Source organism: Gallus gallus, chromosome 1 (genome assembly GCF_016699485.2).
Source record: "Gallus gallus isolate bGalGal1 chromosome 1, bGalGal1.mat.broiler.GRCg7b, whole genome shotgun sequence".
Taxonomy (NCBI): Eukaryota; Metazoa; Chordata; class Aves; order Galliformes; family Phasianidae; genus Gallus; species Gallus gallus.
In genome coordinates, this window is record NC_052532.1 from 87,622,848 (window position 1) to 87,641,559 (window position 18,712).

General features: G+C 55.6%; 3 protein-coding genes across 3 annotated transcripts; all 3 read right to left on the bottom strand.

Moving 5' to 3' along the window:
• Positions 1–3,483: 3,483 nt before the first annotated feature.
• LOC124417226 (inositol 1,4,5-trisphosphate receptor-interacting protein-like 1) lies at positions 3,484–5,911 on the bottom strand. Its single transcript, XM_046901262.1, has 2 exons — positions 4,743–5,911; positions 3,484–4,344 (listed from the first exon to the last, which is right to left on the bottom strand). Exons 1-2 carry the CDS (start codon positions 5,022–5,024, stop codon positions 3,577–3,579), a joined length of 1,050 nt encoding a protein of 349 aa, XP_046757218.1. The 5' UTR covers positions 5,025–5,911; the 3' UTR covers positions 3,484–3,576.
• A 4,308-nt stretch (positions 5,912–10,219) lies between these two features.
• LOC124417221 (inositol 1,4,5-trisphosphate receptor-interacting protein-like 1) lies at positions 10,220–13,456 on the bottom strand. Its single transcript, XM_046901252.1, has 2 exons — positions 11,485–13,456; positions 10,220–11,086 (listed from the first exon to the last, which is right to left on the bottom strand). Exons 1-2 carry the CDS (start codon positions 11,764–11,766, stop codon positions 10,313–10,315), a joined length of 1,056 nt encoding a protein of 351 aa, XP_046757208.1. The 5' UTR covers positions 11,767–13,456; the 3' UTR covers positions 10,220–10,312.
• A 137-nt stretch (positions 13,457–13,593) lies between these two features.
• Positions 13,594–16,163, bottom strand: LOC124417225 (inositol 1,4,5-trisphosphate receptor-interacting protein-like 1). The gene is made up of 2 exons (XM_046901257.1): positions 14,853–16,163; positions 13,594–14,454 (listed from the first exon to the last, which is right to left on the bottom strand). The coding sequence occupies exons 1-2, from the start codon at positions 15,132–15,134 to the stop codon at positions 13,687–13,689; spliced, it is 1,050 nt and encodes a 349-aa protein (XP_046757213.1). The 5' UTR covers positions 15,135–16,163; the 3' UTR covers positions 13,594–13,686.
• Between the last annotated feature and the right edge of the window lie 2,549 nt (positions 16,164–18,712).

Here is an 18,712-nt window from a genome sequence, read left to right on the forward strand (position 1 = left end):
GTAAGTCCTGCATGGTACAGGTCAGTGCCTCGCTTTTGTGTGCTCCTCTCTTCTCACAGCACACCCCTACGTGCTCAGCATCGGTGCTCAGCGGGAAGAACGAGAGGAGCGCTGGTATGATTAATACTACTATTAATTTTATTTAAGAGAGAGAAGGACATACTTGGGAAGACAGAGACAGAGAAGAAGACAGAAGCATAGCCTGAGCCTAGTCAAAGCTCAGGAACGTGCCCGACTCATCAAGCTGCACCCCAAGAGTCATCTCGATGGTGAAGGTGCTCTTGGAGGGGGGGGTCAGCTTGATCTTGCAGGAGTGGTCGGAGGGCACCAGCTCCAGGCCCCAGTCACGCGACTGAGGCAGACAATTCCAGGCTGCTTTCACCCGGTTCTGGAACCAGCGCGTGGTTTTCCGCACGTCCAGATAGGAGGCCCTGCACAAGGTGTTGAGGAGGCTGGCTTCCTGGTTTTCTCTCAGTTCCCTCCGAGTGTGGTGGAGAAAGCAGAGCATGTCCCCCAGCAGCCGCTCCCTCGCACACATGCACTCCAGCTCCACACGCAGACAGGACTTCTTGCTTTTTGGTGTCTCCTTTGGGTTGCCCAGCTCCACACGGAAGGCGTGCCCGGGGGGAGCTCTCATGGGCACGAGCAGGCGGTAGATGACGTTGTCTTCCTGGGCACTCCATCCTTCACAGACGCAGGCCACCCCGATGGCCGGCTGCAGCCGGGGCACGAAGCTGTGGCACGTCTTTCCTCGGCAGGCACGAAGAAGGTCGTCCACCAGCTCCTCCACCAGCTGGCACTTGCCGGCCGCGTGTGGCGCTGGCCACTGGGTGCTGTCGGCCCAAACTCTGTCTACGTCGCGTGTCTCGTCCAAGTCACTGTCCTCTTCCTCTTCCTCGTCCTCCTCCTCGTCCTCCTCCTCGCTGCTGGAACTTTGCTGGTCGCTGCCGCCAGCGGCCAGCGTACGTTGCGCTATCTTGCGGAAGAGGAGCGTAAGGAAGACGGCAAGGGTCGCAGCACAGACCCCAAACTTGCTTCTGCTCCCTGGCAAATAGTTGGTTTTCCTGACGCAGCACAGGAAGCCAGAGAACAGGATAAGGACTCCGGGCAAGACCCAGAGCCGCCACTGCAGCAGGGCATCAAGGAGCAGGGTTCCCGTGGCCTCCCAGCTCGGCCCCTGGCTCCCCTGCTCCGTGCCGTGCAGTGGCTGAGCCATGTCCGGACTCGGCTGCTCCGCATACAGCTGAATGTGCTCAAGCACATCGCCGTTTACAAGCAGAGTTGCCAAAGGGACGATTCCCATCAACGCCAGGGTGATGAAGACCACCCGAGCCACCCGAGCCATAGCCGCTAGCAGGTGCGTACCGCACTCACCGAAGGCCTAGGCCAAAGTGCCGCAGCGCTGCCTCTACTCTGACAGCCTCCTGACAACGCCCCGCCCCCCCGCTGTGACGCGTCTGCTGCTGTCACAAGCACAGCCGCACCGCTGCACTGCTCCACTCTCCTCTCTCCTGTCTCTTCCCTGACCTCGGTACCGGGGAAAGTTACGGAGCAAATCATCTCCGTACACATCACACGGCACGTGCATGACATGCAGGGGATCGGGCCCGGCCAGCACGGGCTCGTGAAAGGCAGGTTGTGCTTGCCCAACGTCATCTCCTTCTATGACCGTGTGACCGGATGGGTAGATGAGGGAAAGGCTGCTGAGGTAGTCTACCTAGACTTCAGCACGGTCTTCCACAGTATCCTCCCGGGGAGAATTTTGGTTGCATCGGACATTTTTTAATAGAGTGCTTCTGTTTATTCATGCATCACCGCAAGTGTTACTAAAAGAGAAAGATATGCTATTAAATCAAAAGCAAACAAAATCTTCTGCTTGTGTGCTGTTATCAGAGCCGAGGTTCCTTTAATCCGTATTTTGGAAGGTGTGCTTCACAGCATTCAATTGGCTTGGCTGGGTAATGAGACCTGGATCCGCGCTGGCAGCATGTGCTGCCTGAACGTCTTACGTGTACCCGAGGGCTCCAGCGGAAACCATGCAGGTTAGGGCTAAAAAACAATTGCAAGAAATCTATAAAAGGAAACTGATCGCCAGCCATGATTCAAAGATGCGTGATCAGACACCTGGGCTCCCCAAAGAAATTATAAAAGCAGCCCCTCAGTTTGTCCAGGTCTCTCTGCAAGGCCTGCGCACCCTCAGGGAATCAACAGTTCCTCCCGGCTCAGCGTCATTCACAGAGTTGTCTCCTATACTTTCAATTCCTGTGTCCAACCCATGGCGGAAAACGTGAAAGACAGCTGGCCCTGAAATGGAGTCCTACGGAGCTCCTTGCAGTTCCACGGGATGAACCCGTGCGGGTCTCGTAGACTTGCATGCATCCAGCTGCAGCAGCAAACCCTACACAAGTTTGGGGTTGTCTGGGGGTTTATTCTTACCGCAGTCACAGTCCTCCAACTGATGTCTCTGGGTTTCCCAGAGCTCATCATCCACCTTGAAGACAGTGGTGGGGAAGGCATTAAATGTCTCTGCAGCCACTTCTGCTCCACGTGGTGGAGCAGGCTGTCCCCCTGCAGCCCGTGGGCACTGCGCAGGGCAGACCTCCGTGCACAGCCAGGAAGGAGCCCACGGTGCAGCAGTGGACGAGGCCTGGAGGAGGCCAAAGCACATGGAGCAGCCCTGGGCTGGAGCTGCAGCCCACAGAGAGCAGCCCGCGGTGGGGGCGGAGGCCAGGGGGAGCTGCCAGCCACGGGGACCTGTGTGGAGCAGTGCCTGACAGATACACCTCACGCTTCAAAGCCGTGCTGGGGCAGGGCTTGGAGCGCTGCAGCCTGTGGGAAGCTCACACAGGATCAGTTCTGGATTCAGCAGCACCCTCCATGGGGGAAGACAGTGGCCATGGAGGAGCAGCAGAGACGAAACATTAAGGACTGACCACAGCCCCATCCCCTGTCCCTCCTGCTCATCTTGGGGGGAGGAGGTTGAAGTTTCAGGCATAAAGTTGAGCCTTGAGAGTAGAGGTTGTAGGAGAAAAGTGGTTTTAGATTTGCTTTGTTTTCACTGTTCAACCCTGTCATTAACTGGCAATAAATTGACTTCGTCTTCCAAAAGCTGGGATGGTAGCTGGTGAGAGATCTCCCTGCCCCTGTCTCAACCCACAAGCTGTTTGATCGTATTTTCTCCCTGCTTGTTGAGGTACCAGATCTCCCTTCCCTGATGCTGACGCAACCATCTGCCTTACGCCAAGCACAGAGGAAGGTCCGGCGGCATGAATAAGACACGGCGATGCTCTGTGATGATGCGGGAACGGGGAGAATCGAGTTTTCAGCAGGCCCCCTCATAGTGGGTTTACCTGCGTAGGCAGAAGAGCGTAAGTCCTGCATGGTACAGGTCAGTGCCTCGCTTTTGTGTGCTCCTCTCTTCTCACAGCACACCCCTACGTGCTCAGCATCGGTGCTCAGCGGGAAGAACGAGAGGAGCGCTGGTATGATTAATACTACTATTAATTTTATTTAAGAGAGAGAAGGACATACTTGGGAAGACAGAGACAGAGAAGAAGACAGAAGCATAGCCTGAGCCTAGTCAAAGCTCAGGAACGTGCCCGACTCATCAAGCTGCACCCCAAGAGTCATCTCGATGGTGAAGGTGCTCTTGGAGGGGGGGGTCAGCTTGATCTTGCAGGAGTGGTCGGAGGGCACCAGCTCCAGGCCCCAGTCACGCGACTGAGGCAGACAATTCCAGGCTGCTTTCACCCGGTTCTGGAACCAGCGCGTGGTTTTCCGCACGTCCAGATAGGAGGCCCTGCACAATGTGTTGAGGAGGCTGGCTTCCTGGTTTTCTCTCAGTTCCCTCCGAGTGTGGTGGAGAAAGCAGAGCATGTCCCCCAGCAGCCGCTCCCTCGCACACATGCACTCCAGCTCCACACGCAGACAGGACTTCTTGCTTTTTGGTGTCTCCTTTGGGTTGCCCAGCTCCACACGGAAGGCGTGCCCGGGGGGAGCTCTCATGGGCACGAGCAGGCGGTAGATGACGTTGTCTTCCTGGGCACTCCATCCTTCACAGACGCAGGCCACCCCGATGGCCGGCTGCAGCCGGGGCACGAAGCTGTGGCACGTCTTTCCTCGGCAGGCACGAAGAAGGTCGTCCACCAGCTCCTCCACCAGCTGGCACTTGCCGGCCGCGTGTGGCGCTGGCCACTGGGTGCTGTCGGCCCAAACTCTGTCTACGTCGCGTGTCTCGTCCAAGTCACTGTCCTCTTCCTCTTCCTCGTCCTCCTCCTCGTCCTCCTCCTCGCTGCTGGAACTTTGCTGGTCGCTGCCGCCAGCGGCCAGCGTACGTTGCGCTATCTTGCGGAAGAGGAGCGTAAGGAAGACGGCAAGGGTCGCAGCACAGACCCCAAACTTGCTTCTGCTCCCTGGCAAATAGTTGGTTTTCCTGACGCAGCACAGGAAGCCAGAGAACAGGATAAGGACTCCGGGCAAGACCCAGAGCCGCCACTGCAGCAGGGCATCAAGGAGCAGGGTTCCCGTGGCCTCCCAGCTCGGCCCCTGGCTCCCCTGCTCCGTGCCGTGCAGTGGCTGAGCCATGTCCGGACTCGGCTGCTCCGCATACAGCTGAATGTGCTCAAGCACATCGCCGTTTACAAGCAGAGTTGCCAAAGGGACGATTCCCATCAACGCCAGGGTGATGAAGACCACCCGAGCCACCCGAGCCATAGCCGCTAGCAGGTGCGTACCGCACTCACCGAAGGCCTAGGCCAAAGTGCCGCAGCGCTGCCTCTACTCTGACAGCCTCCTGACAACGCCCCGCCCCCCCGCTGTGACGCGTCTGCTGCTGTCACAAGCACAGCCGCACCGCTGCACTGCTCCACTCTCCTCTCTCCTGTCTCTTCCCTGACCTCGGTACCGGGGAAAGTTACGGAGCAAATCATCTCCGTACACATCACACGGCACGTGCATGACATGCAGGGGATCGGGCCCGGCCAGCACGGGCTCGTGAAAGGCAGGTTGTGCTTGCCCAACGTCATCTCCTTCTATGACCGTGTGACCGGATGGGTAGATGAGGGAAAGGCTGCTGAGGTAGTCTACCTAGACTTCAGCACGGTCTTCCACAGTATCCTCCCGGGGAGAATTTTGGTTGCATCGGACATTTTTTAATAGAGTGCTTCTGTTTATTCATGCATCACCGCAAGTGTTACTAAAAGAGAAAGATATGCTATTAAATCAAAAGCAAACAAAATCTTGTGCTTGTGTGCTGTTATCAGAGCCGAGGTTCCTTTAATCCGTATTTTGGAAGGTGTGCTTCACAGCATTCAATTGGCTTGGCTGGGTAATGAGACCTGGATCCGCGCTGGCAGCATGTGCTGCCTGAACGTCTTACGTGTACCCGAGGGCTCCAGCGGAAACCATGCAGGTTAGGGCTAAAAAACAATTGCAAGAAATCTATAAAAGGAAACTGATCGCCAGCCATGATTCAAAGATGCGTGATCAGACACCTGGGCTCCCCAAAGAAATTATAAAAGCAGCCCCTCAGTTTGTCCAGGTCTCTCTGCAAGGCCTGCGCACCCTCAGGGAATCAACAGTTCCTCCCGGCTCAGCGTCATTCACAGAGTTGTCTCCTATACTTTCAATTCCTGTGTCCAACCCATGGCGGAAAACGTGAAAGACAGCTGGCCCTGAAATGGAGTCCTACGGAGCTCCTTGCAGTTCCACGGGATGAACCCGTGCGGGTCTCGTAGACTTGCATGCATCCAGCTGCAGCAGCAAACCCTACACAAGTTTGGGGTTGTCTGGGGGTTTATTCTTACCGCAGTCACAGTCCTCCAACTGATGTCTCTGGGTTTCCCAGAGCTCATCATCCACCTTGAAGACAGTGGTGGGGAAGGCATTAAATGTCTCTGCAGCCACTTCTGCTCCACGTGGTGGAGCAGGCTGTCCCCCTGCAACCCGTGGGCACTGCGCAGGGCAGACCTCCGTGCACAGCCAGGAAGGAGCCCACGGTGCAGCAGTGGACGAGGCCTGGAGGAGGCCAAAGCACATGGAGCAGCCCTGGGCTGGAGCTGCAGCCCACAGAGAGCAGCCCGCGGTGGGGGCGGAGGCCAGGGGGAGCTGCCAGCCACGGGGACCTGTGTGGAGCAGTGCCTGACAGATACACCTCACGCTTCAAAGCCGTGCTGGGGCAGGGCTTGGAGCGCTGCAGCCTGTGGGAAGCTCACACAGGATCAGTTCTGGATTCAGCAGCACCCTCCATGGGGGAAGACAGTGGCCATGGAGGAGCAGCAGAGACGAAACATTAAGGACTGACCACAGCCCCATCCCCTGTCCCTCCTGCTCATCTTGGGGGGAGGAGGTTGAAGTTTCAGGCATAAAGTTGAGCCTTGAGAGTAGAGGTTGTAGGAGAAAAGTGGTTTTAGATTTGCTTTGTTTTCACTGTTCAACCCTGTCATTAACTGGCAATAAATTGACTTCGTCTTCCAAAAGCTGGGATGGTAGCTGGTGAGAGATCTCCCTGCCCCTGTCTCAACCCACAAGCTGTTTGATCGTATTTTCTCCCTGCTTGTTGAGGTACCAGATCTCCCTTCCCTGATGCTGACGCAACCATCTGCCTTACGCCAAGCACAGAGGAAGGTCCGGCGGCATGAATAAGACACGGCGATGCTCTGTGATGATGCGGGAACGGGGAGAATCGAGTTTTCAGCAGGCCCCCTCATAGTGGGTTTACCTGCGTAGGCAGAAGAGCGTAAGTCCTGCATGGTACAGGTCAGTGCCTCGCTTTTGTGTGCTCCTCTCTTCTCACAGCACACCCCTACGTGCTCAGCATCGGTGCTCAGCGGGAAGAACGAGAGGAGCGCTGGTATGATTAATACTACTATTAATTTTATTTAAGAGAGAGAAGGACATACTTGGGAAGACAGAGACAGAGAAGAAGACAGAAGCATAGCCTGAGCCTAGTCAAAGCTCAGGAACGTGCCCGACTCATCAAGCTGCACCCCAAGAGTCATCTCGATGGTGAAGGTGCTCTTGGAGGGGGGGGTCAGCTTGATCTTGCAGGAGTGGTCGGAGGGCACCAGCTCCAGGCCCCAGTCACGCGACTGAGGCAGACAATTCCAGGCTGCTTTCACCCGGTTCTGGAACCAGCGCGTGGTTTTCCGCACGTCCAGATAGGAGGCCCTGCACAAGGTGTTGAGGAGGCTGGCTTCCTGGTTTTCTCTCAGTTCCCTCCGAGTGTGGTGGAGAAAGCAGAGCATGTCCCCCAGCAGCCGCTCCCTCGCACACATGCACTCCAGCTCCACACGCAGACAGGACTTCTTGCTTTTTGGTGTCTCCTTTGGGTTGCCCAGCTCCACACGGAAGGCGTGCCCGGGGGGAGCTCTCATGGGCACAAGCAGGCGGTAGATGACGTTGTCTTCCTGGGCACTCCATCCTTCACAGACGCAGGCCACCCCGATGGCCGGCTGCAGCCGGGGCACGAAGCTGTGGCACGTCTTTCCTCGGCAGGCACGAAGAAGGTCGTCCACCAGCTCCTCCACCAGCTGGCACTTGCCGGCCGCGTGTGGCGCTGGCCACTGGGTGCTGTCGGCCCAAACTCTGTCTACGTCGCGTGTCTCGTCCAAGTCACTGTCCTCTTCCTCTTCCTCGTCCTCCTCCTCGTCCTCCTCCTCGCTGCTGGAACTTTGCTGGTCGCTGCCGCCAGCGGCCAGCGTACGTTGCGCTATCTTGCGGAAGAGGAGCGTAAGGAAGACGGCAAGGGTCGCAGCACAGACCCCAAACTTGCTTCTGCTCCCTGGCAAATAGTTGGTTTTCCTGACGCAGCACAGGAAGCCAGAGAACAGGATAAGGACTCCGGGCAAGACCCAGAGCCGCCACTGCAGCAGGGCATCAAGGAGCAGGGTTCCCGTGGCCTCCCAGCTCGGCCCCTGGCTCCCCTGCTCCGTGCCGTGCAGTGGCTGAGCCATGTCCGGACTCGGCTGCTCCGCATACAGCTGAATGTGCTCAAGCACATCGCCGTTTACAAGCAGAGTTGCCAAAGGGACGATTCCCATCAACGCCAGGGTGATGAAGAACACCCGAGCCACCCGAGCCATAGCCGCTAGCAGGTGCGTACCGCACTCACCGAAGGCCTAGGCCAAAGTGCCGCAGCGCTGCCTCTACTCTGACAGCCTCCTGACAACGCCCCGCCCCCCCGCTGTGACGCGTCTGCTGCTGTCACAAGCACAGCCGCACCGCTGCACTGCTCCACTCTCCTCTCTCCTGTCTCTTCCCTGACCTCGGTACCGGGGAAAGTTACGGAGCAAATCATCTCCGTACACATCACACGGCACGTGCATGACATGCAGGGGATCGGGCCCGGCCAGCACGGGCTCGTGAAAGGCAGGTTGTGCTTGCCCAACGTCATCTCCTTCTATGACCGTGTGACCGGATGGGTAGATGAGGGAAAGGCTGCTGAGGTAGTCTACCTAGACTTCAGCACGGTCTTCCACAGTATCCTCCCGGGGAGAATTTTGGTTGCATCGGACATTTTTTAATAGAGTGCTTCTGTTTATTCATGCATCACCGCAAGTGTTACTAAAAGAGAAAGATATGCTATTAAATCAAAAGCAAACAAAATCTTGTGCTTGTGTGCTGTTATCAGAGCCGAGGTTCCTTTAATCCGTATTTTGGAAGGTGTGCTTCACAGCATTCAATTGGCTTGGCTGGGTAATGAGACCTGGATCCGCGCTGGCAGCATGTGCTGCCTGAACGTCTTACGTGTACCCGAGGGCTCCAGCGGAAACCATGCAGGTTAGGGCTAAAAAACAATTGCAAGAAATCTATAAAAGGAAACTGATCGCCAGCCATGATTCAAAGATGCGTGATCAGACACCTGGGCTCCCCAAAGAAATTATAAAAGCAGCCCCTCAGTTTGTCCAGGTCTCTCTGCAAGGCCTGCGCACCCTCAGGGAATCAACAGTTCCTCCCGGCTCAGCGTCATTCACAGAGTTGTCTCCTATACTTTCAATTCCTGTGTCCAACCCATGGCGGAAAACGTGAAAGACAGCTGGCCCTGAAATGGAGTCCTACGGAGCTCCTTGCAGTTCCACGGGATGAACCCGTGCGGGTCTCGTAGACTTGCATGCATCCAGCTGCAGCAGCAAACCCTACACAAGTTTGGGGTTGTCTGGGGGTTTATTCTTACCGCAGTCACAGTCCTCCAACTGATGTCTCTGGGTTTCCCAGAGCTCATCATCCACCTTGAAGACAGTGGTGGGGAAGGCATTAAATGTCTCTGCAGCCACTTCTGCTCCACGTGGTGGAGCAGGCTGTCCCCCTGCAGCCCGTGGGCACTGCGCAGGGCAGACCTCCGTGCACAGCCAGGAAGGAGCCCACGGTGCAGCAGTGGACGAGGCCTGGAGGAGGCCAAAGCACATGGAGCAGCCCTGGGCTGGAGCTGCAGCCCACAGAGAGCAGCCCGCGGTGGGGGCGGAGGCCAGGGGGAGCTGCCAGCCACGGGGACCTGTGTGGAGCAGTGCCTGACAGATACACCTCACGCTTCAAAGCCGTGCTGGGGCAGGGCTTGGAGCGCTGCAGCCTGTGGGAAGCTCACACAGGATCAGTTCTGGATTCAGCAGCACCCTCCATGGGGGAAGACAGTGGCCATGGAGGAGCAGCAGAGACGAAACATTAAGGACTGACCACAGCCCCATCCCCTGTCCCTCCTGCTCATCTTGGGGGGAGGAGGTTGAAGTTTCAGGCATAAAGTTGAGCCTTGAGAGTAGAGGTTGTAGGAGAAAAGTGGTTTTAGATTTGCTTTGTTTTCACTGTTCAACCCTGTCATTAACTGGCAATAAATTGACTTCGTCTTCCAAAAGCTGGGATGGTAGCTGGTGAGAGATCTCCCTGCCCCTGTCTCAACCCACAAGCTGTTTGATCGTATTTTCTCCCTGCTTGTTGAGGTACCAGATCTCCCTTCCCTGATGCTGACGCAACCATCTGCCTTACGCCAAGCACAGAGGAAGGTCCGGCGGCATGAATAAGACACGGCGATGCTCTGTGATGATGCGGGAACGGGGAGAATCGAGTTTTCAGCAGGCCCCCTCATAGTGGGTTTACCTGCGTAGGCAGAAGAGCGTAAGTCCTGCATGGTACAGGTCAGTGCCTCGCTTTTGTGTGCTCCTCTCTTCTCACAGCACACCCCTACGTGCTCAGCATCGGTGCTCAGCGGGAAGAACGAGAGGAGCGCTGGTATGATTAATACTACTATTAATTTTATTTAAGAGAGAGAAGGACATACTTGGGAAGACAGAGACAGAGAAGAAGACAGAAGCATAGCCTGAGCCTAGTCAAAGCTCAGGAACGTGCCCGACTCATCAAGCTGCACCCCAAGAGTCATCTCGATGGTGAAGGTGCTCTTGGAGGGGGGGGTCAGCTTGATCTTGCAGGAGTGGTCGGAGGGCACCAGCTCCAGGCCCCAGTCACGCGACTGAGGCAGACAATTCCAGGCTGCTTTCACCCGGTTCTGGAACCAGCGCGTGGTTTTCCGCACGTCCAGATAGGAGGCCCTGCACAAGGTGTTGAGGAGGCTGGCTTCCTGGTTTTCTCTCAGCTCCCTCCGAGTGTGGTGGAGAAAGCAGAGCATGTCCCCCAGCAGCCGCTCCCTCGCACACATGCACTCCAGCTCCACACGCAGACAGGACTTCTTGCTTTTTGGTGTCTCCTTTGGGTTGCCCAGCTCCACACGGAAGGCGTGCCCGGGGGGAGCTCTCATGGGCACGAGCAGGCGGTAGATGACGTTGTCTTCCTGGGCACTCCATCCTTCACAGACGCAGGCCACCCCGATGGCCGGCTGCAGCCGGGGCACGAAGCTGTGGCACGTCTTTCCTCGGCAGGCACGAAGAAGGTCGTCCACCAGCTCCTCCACCAGCTGGCACTTGCCGGCCGCGTGTGGCGCTGGCCACTGGGTGCTGTCGGCCCAAACTCTGTCTACGTCGCGTGTCTCGTCCAAGTCACTGTCCTCTTCCTCTTCCTCTTCCTCGTCCTCCTCCTCGTCCTCCTCCTCGCTGCTGGAACTTTGCTGGTCGCTGCCGCCAGCGGCCAGCGTACGTTGCGCTATCTTGCGGAAGAGGAGCGTAAGGAAGACGGCAAGGGTCGCAGCACAGACCCCAAACTTGCTTCTGCTCCCTGGCAAATAGTTGGTTTTCCTGACGCAGCACAGGAAGCCAGAGAACAGGATAAGGACTCCGGGCAAGACCCAGAGCCGCCACTGCAGCAGGGCATCAAGGAGCAGGGTTCCCGTGGCCTCCCAGCTCGGCCCCTGGCTCCCCTGCTCCGTGCCGTGCAGTGGCTGAGCCATGTCCGGACTCGGCTGCTCCGCATACAGCTGAATGTGCTCAAGCACATCGCCGTTTACAAGCAGAGTTGCCAAAGGGACGATTCCCATCAACGCCAGGGTGATGAAGACCACCCGAGCCACCCGAGCCATAGCCGCTAGCAGGTGCGTACCGCACTCACCGAAGGCCTAGGCCAAAGTGCCGCAGCGCTGCCTCTACTCTGACAGCCTCCTGACAACGCCCCGCCCCCCCGCTGTGACGCGTCTGCTGCTGTCACAAGCACAGCCGCACCGCTGCACTGCTCCACTCTCCTCTCTCCTGTCTCTTCCCTGACCTCGGTACCGGGGAAAGTTACGGAGCAAATCATCTCCGTACACATCACACGGCACGTGCATGACATGCAGGGGATCGGGCCCGGCCAGCACGGGCTCGTGAAAGGCAGGTTGTGCTTGCCCAACGTCATCTCCTTCTATGACCGTGTGACCGGATGGGTAGATGAGGGAAAGGCTGCTGAGGTAGTCTACCTAGACTTCAGCACGGTCTTCCACAGTATCCTCCCGGGGAGAATTTTGGTTGCATCGGACATTTTTTAATAGAGTGCTTCTGTTTATTCATGCATCACCGCAAGTGTTACTAAAAGAGAAAGATATGCTATTAAATCAAAAGCAAACAAAATCTTGTGCTTGTGTGCTGTTATCAGAGCCGAGGTTCCTTTAATCCGTATTTTGGAAGGTGTGCTTCACAGCATTCAATTGGCTTGGCTGGGTAATGAGACCTGGATCCGCGCTGGCAGCATGTGCTGCCTGAACGTCTTACGTGTACCCGAGGGCTCCAGCGGAAACCATGCAGGTTAGGGCTAAAAAACAATTGCAAGAAATCTATAAAAGGAAACTGATCGCCAGCCATGATTCAAAGATGCGTGATCAGACACCTGGGCTCCCCAAAGAAATTATAAAAGCAGCCCCTCAGTTTGTCCAGGTCTCTCTGCAAGGCCTGCGCACCCTCAGGGAATCAACAGTTCCTCCCGGCTCAGCGTCATTCACAGAGTTGTCTCCTATACTTTCAATTCCTGTGTCCAACCCATGGCGGAAAACGTGAAAGACAGCTGGCCCTGAAATGGAGTCCTACGGAGCTCCTTGCAGTTCCACGGGATGAACCCGTGCGGGTCTCGTAGACTTGCATGCATCCAGCTGCAGCAGCAAACCCTACACAAGTTTGGGGTTGTCTGGGGGTTTATTCTTACCGCAGTCACAGTCCTCCAACTGATGTCTCTGGGTTTCCCAGAGCTCATCATCCACCTTGAAGACAGTGGTGGGGAAGGCATTAAATGTCTCTGCAGCCACTTCTGCTCCACGTGGTGGAGCAGGCTGTCCCCCTGCAGCCCGTGGGCACTGCGCAGGGCAGACCTCCGTGCACAGCCAGGAAGGAGCCCACGGTGCAGCAGTGGACGAGGCCTGGAGGAGGCCAAAGCACATGGAGCAGCCCTGGGCTGGAGCTGCAGCCCACAGAGAGCAGCCCGCGGTGGGGGCGGAGGCCAGGGGGAGCTGCCAGCCACGGGGACCTGTGTGGAGCAGTGCCTGACAGATACACCTCACGCTTCAAAGCCGTGCTGGGGCAGGGCTTGGAGCGCTGCAGCCTGTGGGAAGCTCACACAGGATCAGTTCTGGATTCAGCAGCACCCTCCATGGGGGAAGACAGTGGCCATGGAGGAGCAGCAGAGACGAAACATTAAGGACTGACCACAGCCCCATCCCCTGTCCCTCCTGCTCATCTTGGGGGGAGGAGGTTGAAGTTTCAGGCATAAAGTTGAGCCTTGAGAGTAGAGGTTGTAGGAGAAAAGTGGTTTTAGATTTGCTTTGTTTTCACTGTTCAACCCTGTCATTAACTGGCAATAAATTGACTTCGTCTTCCAAAAGCTGGGATGGTAGCTGGTGAGAGATCTCCCTGCCCCTGTCTCAACCCACAAGCTGTTTGATCGTATTTTCTCCCTGCTTGTTGAGGTACCAGATCTCCCTTCCCTGATGCTGACGCAACCATCTGCCTTACGCCAAGCACAGAGGAAGGTCCGGCGGCATGAATAAGACACGGCGATGCTCTGTGATGATGCGGGAACGGGGAGAATCGAGTTTTCAGCAGGCCCCCTCATAGTGGGTTTACCTGCGTAGGCAGAAGAGCGTAAGTCCTGCATGGTACAGGTCAGTGCCTCGCTTTTGTGTGCTCCTCTCTTCTCACAGCACACCCCTACGTGCTCAGCATCGGTGCTCAGCGGGAAGAACGAGAGGAGCGCTGGTATGATTAATACTACTATTAATTTTATTTAAGAGAGAGAAGGACATACTTGGGAAGACAGAGACAGAGAAGAAGACAGAAGCATAGCCTGAGCCTAGTCAAAGCTCAGGAACGTGCCCGACTCATCAAGCTGCACCCCAAGAGTCATCTCGATGGTGAAGGTGCTCTTGGAGGGGGGGGTCAGCTTGATCTTGCAGGAGTGGTCGGAGGGCACCAGCTCCAGGCCCCAGTCACGCGACTGAGGCAGACAATTCCAGGCTGCTTTCACCCGGTTCTGGAACCAGCGCGTGGTTTTCCGCACGTCCAGATAGGAGGCCCTGCACAAGGTGTTGAGGAGGCTGGCTTCCTGGTTTTCTCTCAGCTCCCTCCGAGTGTGGTGGAGAAAGCAGAGCATGTCCCCCAGCAGCCGCTCCCTCGCACACATGCACTCCAGCTCCACACGCAGACAGGACTTCTTGCTTTTTGGTGTCTCCTTTGGGTTGCCCAGCTCCACACGGAAGGCGTGCCCGGGGGGAGCTCTCATGGGCACGAGCAGGCGGTAGATGACGTTGTCTTCCTGGGCACTCCATCCTTCACAGACGCAGGCCACCCCGATGGCCGGCTGCAGCCGGGGCACGAAGCTGTGGCACGTCTTTCCTCGGCAGGCACGAAGAAGGTCGTCCACCAGCTCCTCCACCAGCTGGCACTTGCCGGCCGCGTGTGGCGCTGGCCACTGGGTGCTGTCGGCCCAAACTCTGTCTACGTCGCGTGTCTCGTCCAAGTCACTGTCCTCTTCCTCTTCCTCGTCCTCCTCCTCGTCCTCCTCCTCGCTGCTGGAACTTTGCTGGTCGCTGCCGCCAGCGGCCAGCGTACGTTGCGCTATCTTGCGGAAGAGGAGCGTAAGGAAGACGGCAAGGGTCGCAGCACAGACCCCAAACTTGCTTCTGCTCCCTGGCAAATAGTTGGTTTTCCTGACGCAGCACAGGAAGCCAGAGAACAGGATAAGGACTCCGGGCAAGACCCAGAGCCGCCACTGCAGCAGGGCATCAAGGAGCAGGGTTCCCGTGGCCTCCCAGCTCGGCCCCTGGCTCCCCTGCTCCGTGCCGTGCAGTGGCTGAGCCATGTCCGGACTCGGCTGCTCCGCATACAGCTGAATGTGCTCAAGCACATCGCCGTTTACAAGCAGAGTTGCCAAAGGGACGATTCCCATCAACGCCAGGGTGATGAAGACCACCCGAGCCACCCGAGCCATAGCCGCTAGCAGGTGCGTACCGCACTCACCGAAGGCCTAGGCCAAAGTGCCGCAGCGCTGCCTCTACTCTGACAGCCTCCTGACAACGCCCCGCCCCCCCGCTGTGACGCGTCTGCTGCTGTCACAAGCACAGCCGCACCGCTGCACTGCTCCACTCTCCTCTCTCCTGTCTCTTCCCTGACCTCGGTACCGGGGAAAGTTACGGAGCAAATCATCTCCGTACACATCACACGGCACGTGCATGACATGCAGGGGATCGGGCCCGGCCAGCACGGGCTCGTGAAAGGCAGGTTGTGCTTGCCCAACGTCATCTCCTTCTATGACCGTGTGACCGGATGGGTAGATGAGGGAAAGGCTGCTGAGGTAGTCTACCTAGACTTCAGCACGGTCTTCCACAGTATCCTCCCGGGGAGAATTTTGGTTGCATCGGACATTTTTTAATAGAGTGCTTCTGTTTATTCATGCATCACCGCAAGTGTTACTAAAAGAGAAAGATATGCTATTAAATCAAAAGCAAACAAAATCTTGTGCTTGTGTGCTGTTATCAGAGCCGAGGTTCCTTTAATCCGTATTTTGGAAGGTGTGCTTCACAGCATTCAATTGGCTTGGCTGGGTAATGAGACCTGGATCCGCGCTGGCAGCATGTGCTGCCTGAACGTCTTACGTGTACCCGAGGGCTCCAGCGGAAACCATGCAGGTTAGGGCTAAAAAACAATTGCAAGAAATCTATAAAAGGAAACTGATCGCCAGCCATGATTCAAAGATGCGTGATCAGACACCTGGGCTCCCCAAAGAAATTATAAAAGCAGCCCCTCAGTTTGTCCAGGTCTCTCTGCAAGGCCTGCGCACCCTCAGGGAATCAACAGTTCCTCCCGGCTCAGCGTCATTCACAGAGTTGTCTCCTATACTTTCAATTCCTGTGTCCAACCCATGGCGGAAAACGTGAAAGACAGCTGGCCCTGAAATGGAGTCCTACGGAGCTCCTTGCAGTTCCACGGGATGAACCCGTGCGGGTCTCGTAGACTTGCATGCATCCAGCTGCAGCAGCAAACCCTACACAAGTTTGGGGTTGTCTGGGGGTTTATTCTTACCGCAGTCACAGTCCTCCAACTGATGTCTCTGGGTTTCCCAGAGCTCATCATCCACCTTGAAGACAGTGGTGGGGAAGGCATTAAATGTCTCTGCAGCCACTTCTGCTCCACGTGGTGGAGCAGGCTGTCCCCCTGCAGCCCGTGGGCACTGCGCAGGGCAGACCTCCGTGCACAGCCAGGAAGGAGCCCACGGTGCAGCAGTGGACGAGGCCTGGAGGAGGCCAAAGCACATGGAGCAGCCCTGGGCTGGAGCTGCAGCCCACAGAGAGCAGCCCGCGGTGGGGGCGGAGGCCAGGGGGAGCTGCACCTCACGCTTCAAAGCCGTGCTGGGGCAGGGCTTGGAGCGCTGCAGCCTGTGGGAAGCTCATACAGGATCAGTTCTGGATTCAGCAGCACCCTCCATGGGGGAAGACAGTGGCCTTTTGAGGTGGTCTACCTAGACTTCAACATAGCCTTTGACACGGTCTTCCACAGTATTCTCTTGAGGAAACTGGCTGCCCATTGCCTGGACTGGTATACGTTTTCTGGGTAAAGAACTGTCTAGAGGGCCGTGACCAGCGGGTAGTATTTTGTGAAGTCCAGCTGGCGACCCGTTACAAGTGGTGTCCCCCAGGGGTCACTGCATGGGCCCATCTTGTTTAATAGCTTTAAACTGTGAGGTCTCATCTTCTGTTTTATTCAAATTATTTAAGATTGTTATGATAAATAGAAGAATCATGCATCTGTTTGGCTTTCTGTGACCCATATCCACTTCTGCACAGCCTGATTTGTGTCCCGGCCTGTGGCATCCAGAACAAGAAGGATACAGAGGTCTTGGAATGGGTCAAGAGGAGGGCCACTAAGATGATCAGAGGACTGGAGCACCTCTCCTATGAAGAAAGGTTGAGGGAACTGGGCTTGCTTAGCTGGGAGAAGAAAAGGCTTCAGGGAGACCTCATTGAGGCCATCTAGTACTTAAAGGGAGCATATGAACAGCAGGGACAAAACTGTTTACAAGGGTGGATAGTGATAGGACTTGGGGTGATGGTTTTAAACTGAGACAGGAGAGGTTTAGGTTAGATATTAGGAGGAAGTTTTTCACATAGAGGGTGGTGCCGCACTGGAACAGGTTGCCCAAGGAGGCTGTGGATGCCCCATCCCTGGAGGCATTCCAGGCCAGGCTGGATGTGGCTCTGGGCAGCCTGGTCTGGTGGTCGGCGACTCTGCACATAGTAGGGGGGTTGAAACTGGATCATTGTTGTCCTTTTCAACCCAGGCCATTCTATGATTGTATGATTCCCAGGCACGTTCTCAGTGCAAAGGTCTGCACACCACGTAGAACCTTTACTTTCACTTTATGTTTGTTATGATGAAGTTTCTTCTCCTCAAAGCTTGGGCTGCAGCACGTCAGAGAATCCTAAGTCACCTTTTGTTTCAAGTGAAGCTATCCTGACTGGCCATGCACGAAGTCCAATGAAATTAAATGTAACTGATAGACCTTACAGTTTCCTACTCATGCTACTGTAGTTTCTGAACTCTTCACCGTTTGTTGACAAAACAATGTTTGGATGAACCTTCTGGGCAACAGCGGAGTGAATTTCTGCTGCTTTGCTGGTAGTATTGTTCTGGCAAACGTCTCCCTCATTTCTCACACCTGGTTGTCACTCTAACCTGCATCTACCTATAATATTGCACAGTCTTAAAGGAAACAAAGAAGAACTAGTGAGAGCAATCAGTTCCAAAACCTTTCATTATCTGCAAATATATGAAGTGAGAATGCCAGGTAAGCTTTAGCAGGTCTTTACACACAGTTCCCAGTTCAAACCAAAGGCCATTCACACCCTACTCTTGCATTAATTACTTTGTCAGCGTTTTCAGTGAAGGATGGTGCCCCTCGGGGGTCAGTATTGGGACCGATACTCTTTAATATCTTCAACAAAGTGACCGACAGTGGGATTGAGTGCACCGTCACCAATTTGCAGATGACACCAAGCTGCACAGAACAGTGAACATGCTCAAAGGATGGGATGCCATCCAGAGGGACCTAGACAGGCTCAAGCTGCAGGCCTGGTGAATCTCATGGGGTTCAATGAGGCCAAGTGCAAGGTCTTGCACTTGGGTCACAGCAACCCTCACTACCAATACAGCCTGGAGGATGTAAGGGTGGAGCACAGCCCTGCAGGAAAGGACCTAGGGGTACTGGTGGATGGCAAGCTGGACATGAGCCAGCAGTGTGCCCTCACAGCTCAGAAAGCCAACCATATCCCAGGCTGCATTGAAAGCATTGTGGCCAGCAGGTTGAGGGAGGTGATCCCACCCCTCTGCTCCGCGCTGCTCATGAAGGCATTGCAAGAATCTGTGAGAATCCAGAAGTCATGATATTATCAACTCAAAGAGAGTAATAGCTGCATCCATGACAAGATTCCAACTTCACCCTCCACAAAAGAGACCTCCTCTCACTTCTTCTTCTATCAGGCAGATAACTACAGTAATAAGCATTCAATTATCAAGCTCTGATAGTACACAAGCTCTTTTCAAGGTGTCTGGACAGTTCAGTTCAGGTTTAAACCGGTTTCCTGGTTTACTTGACTGGAAGAATCTCGAGTATATGCATGTGAAGCGATTGCATGGAACTACTCTCCAACCACTTACTTACATTTGGAACAGCATTATTTTCCCTTCCCTTGAAGATTGAAGCAACAACGTTTCTGAGATTTCTGAGCTTACAGCTTACAATTTACCCTTTTAAGTTCATGCAGCGTGTGCAAGTTTACTCACACACAGATAAGTTCTAAAACTTTTAACAGGTCGAAACTATG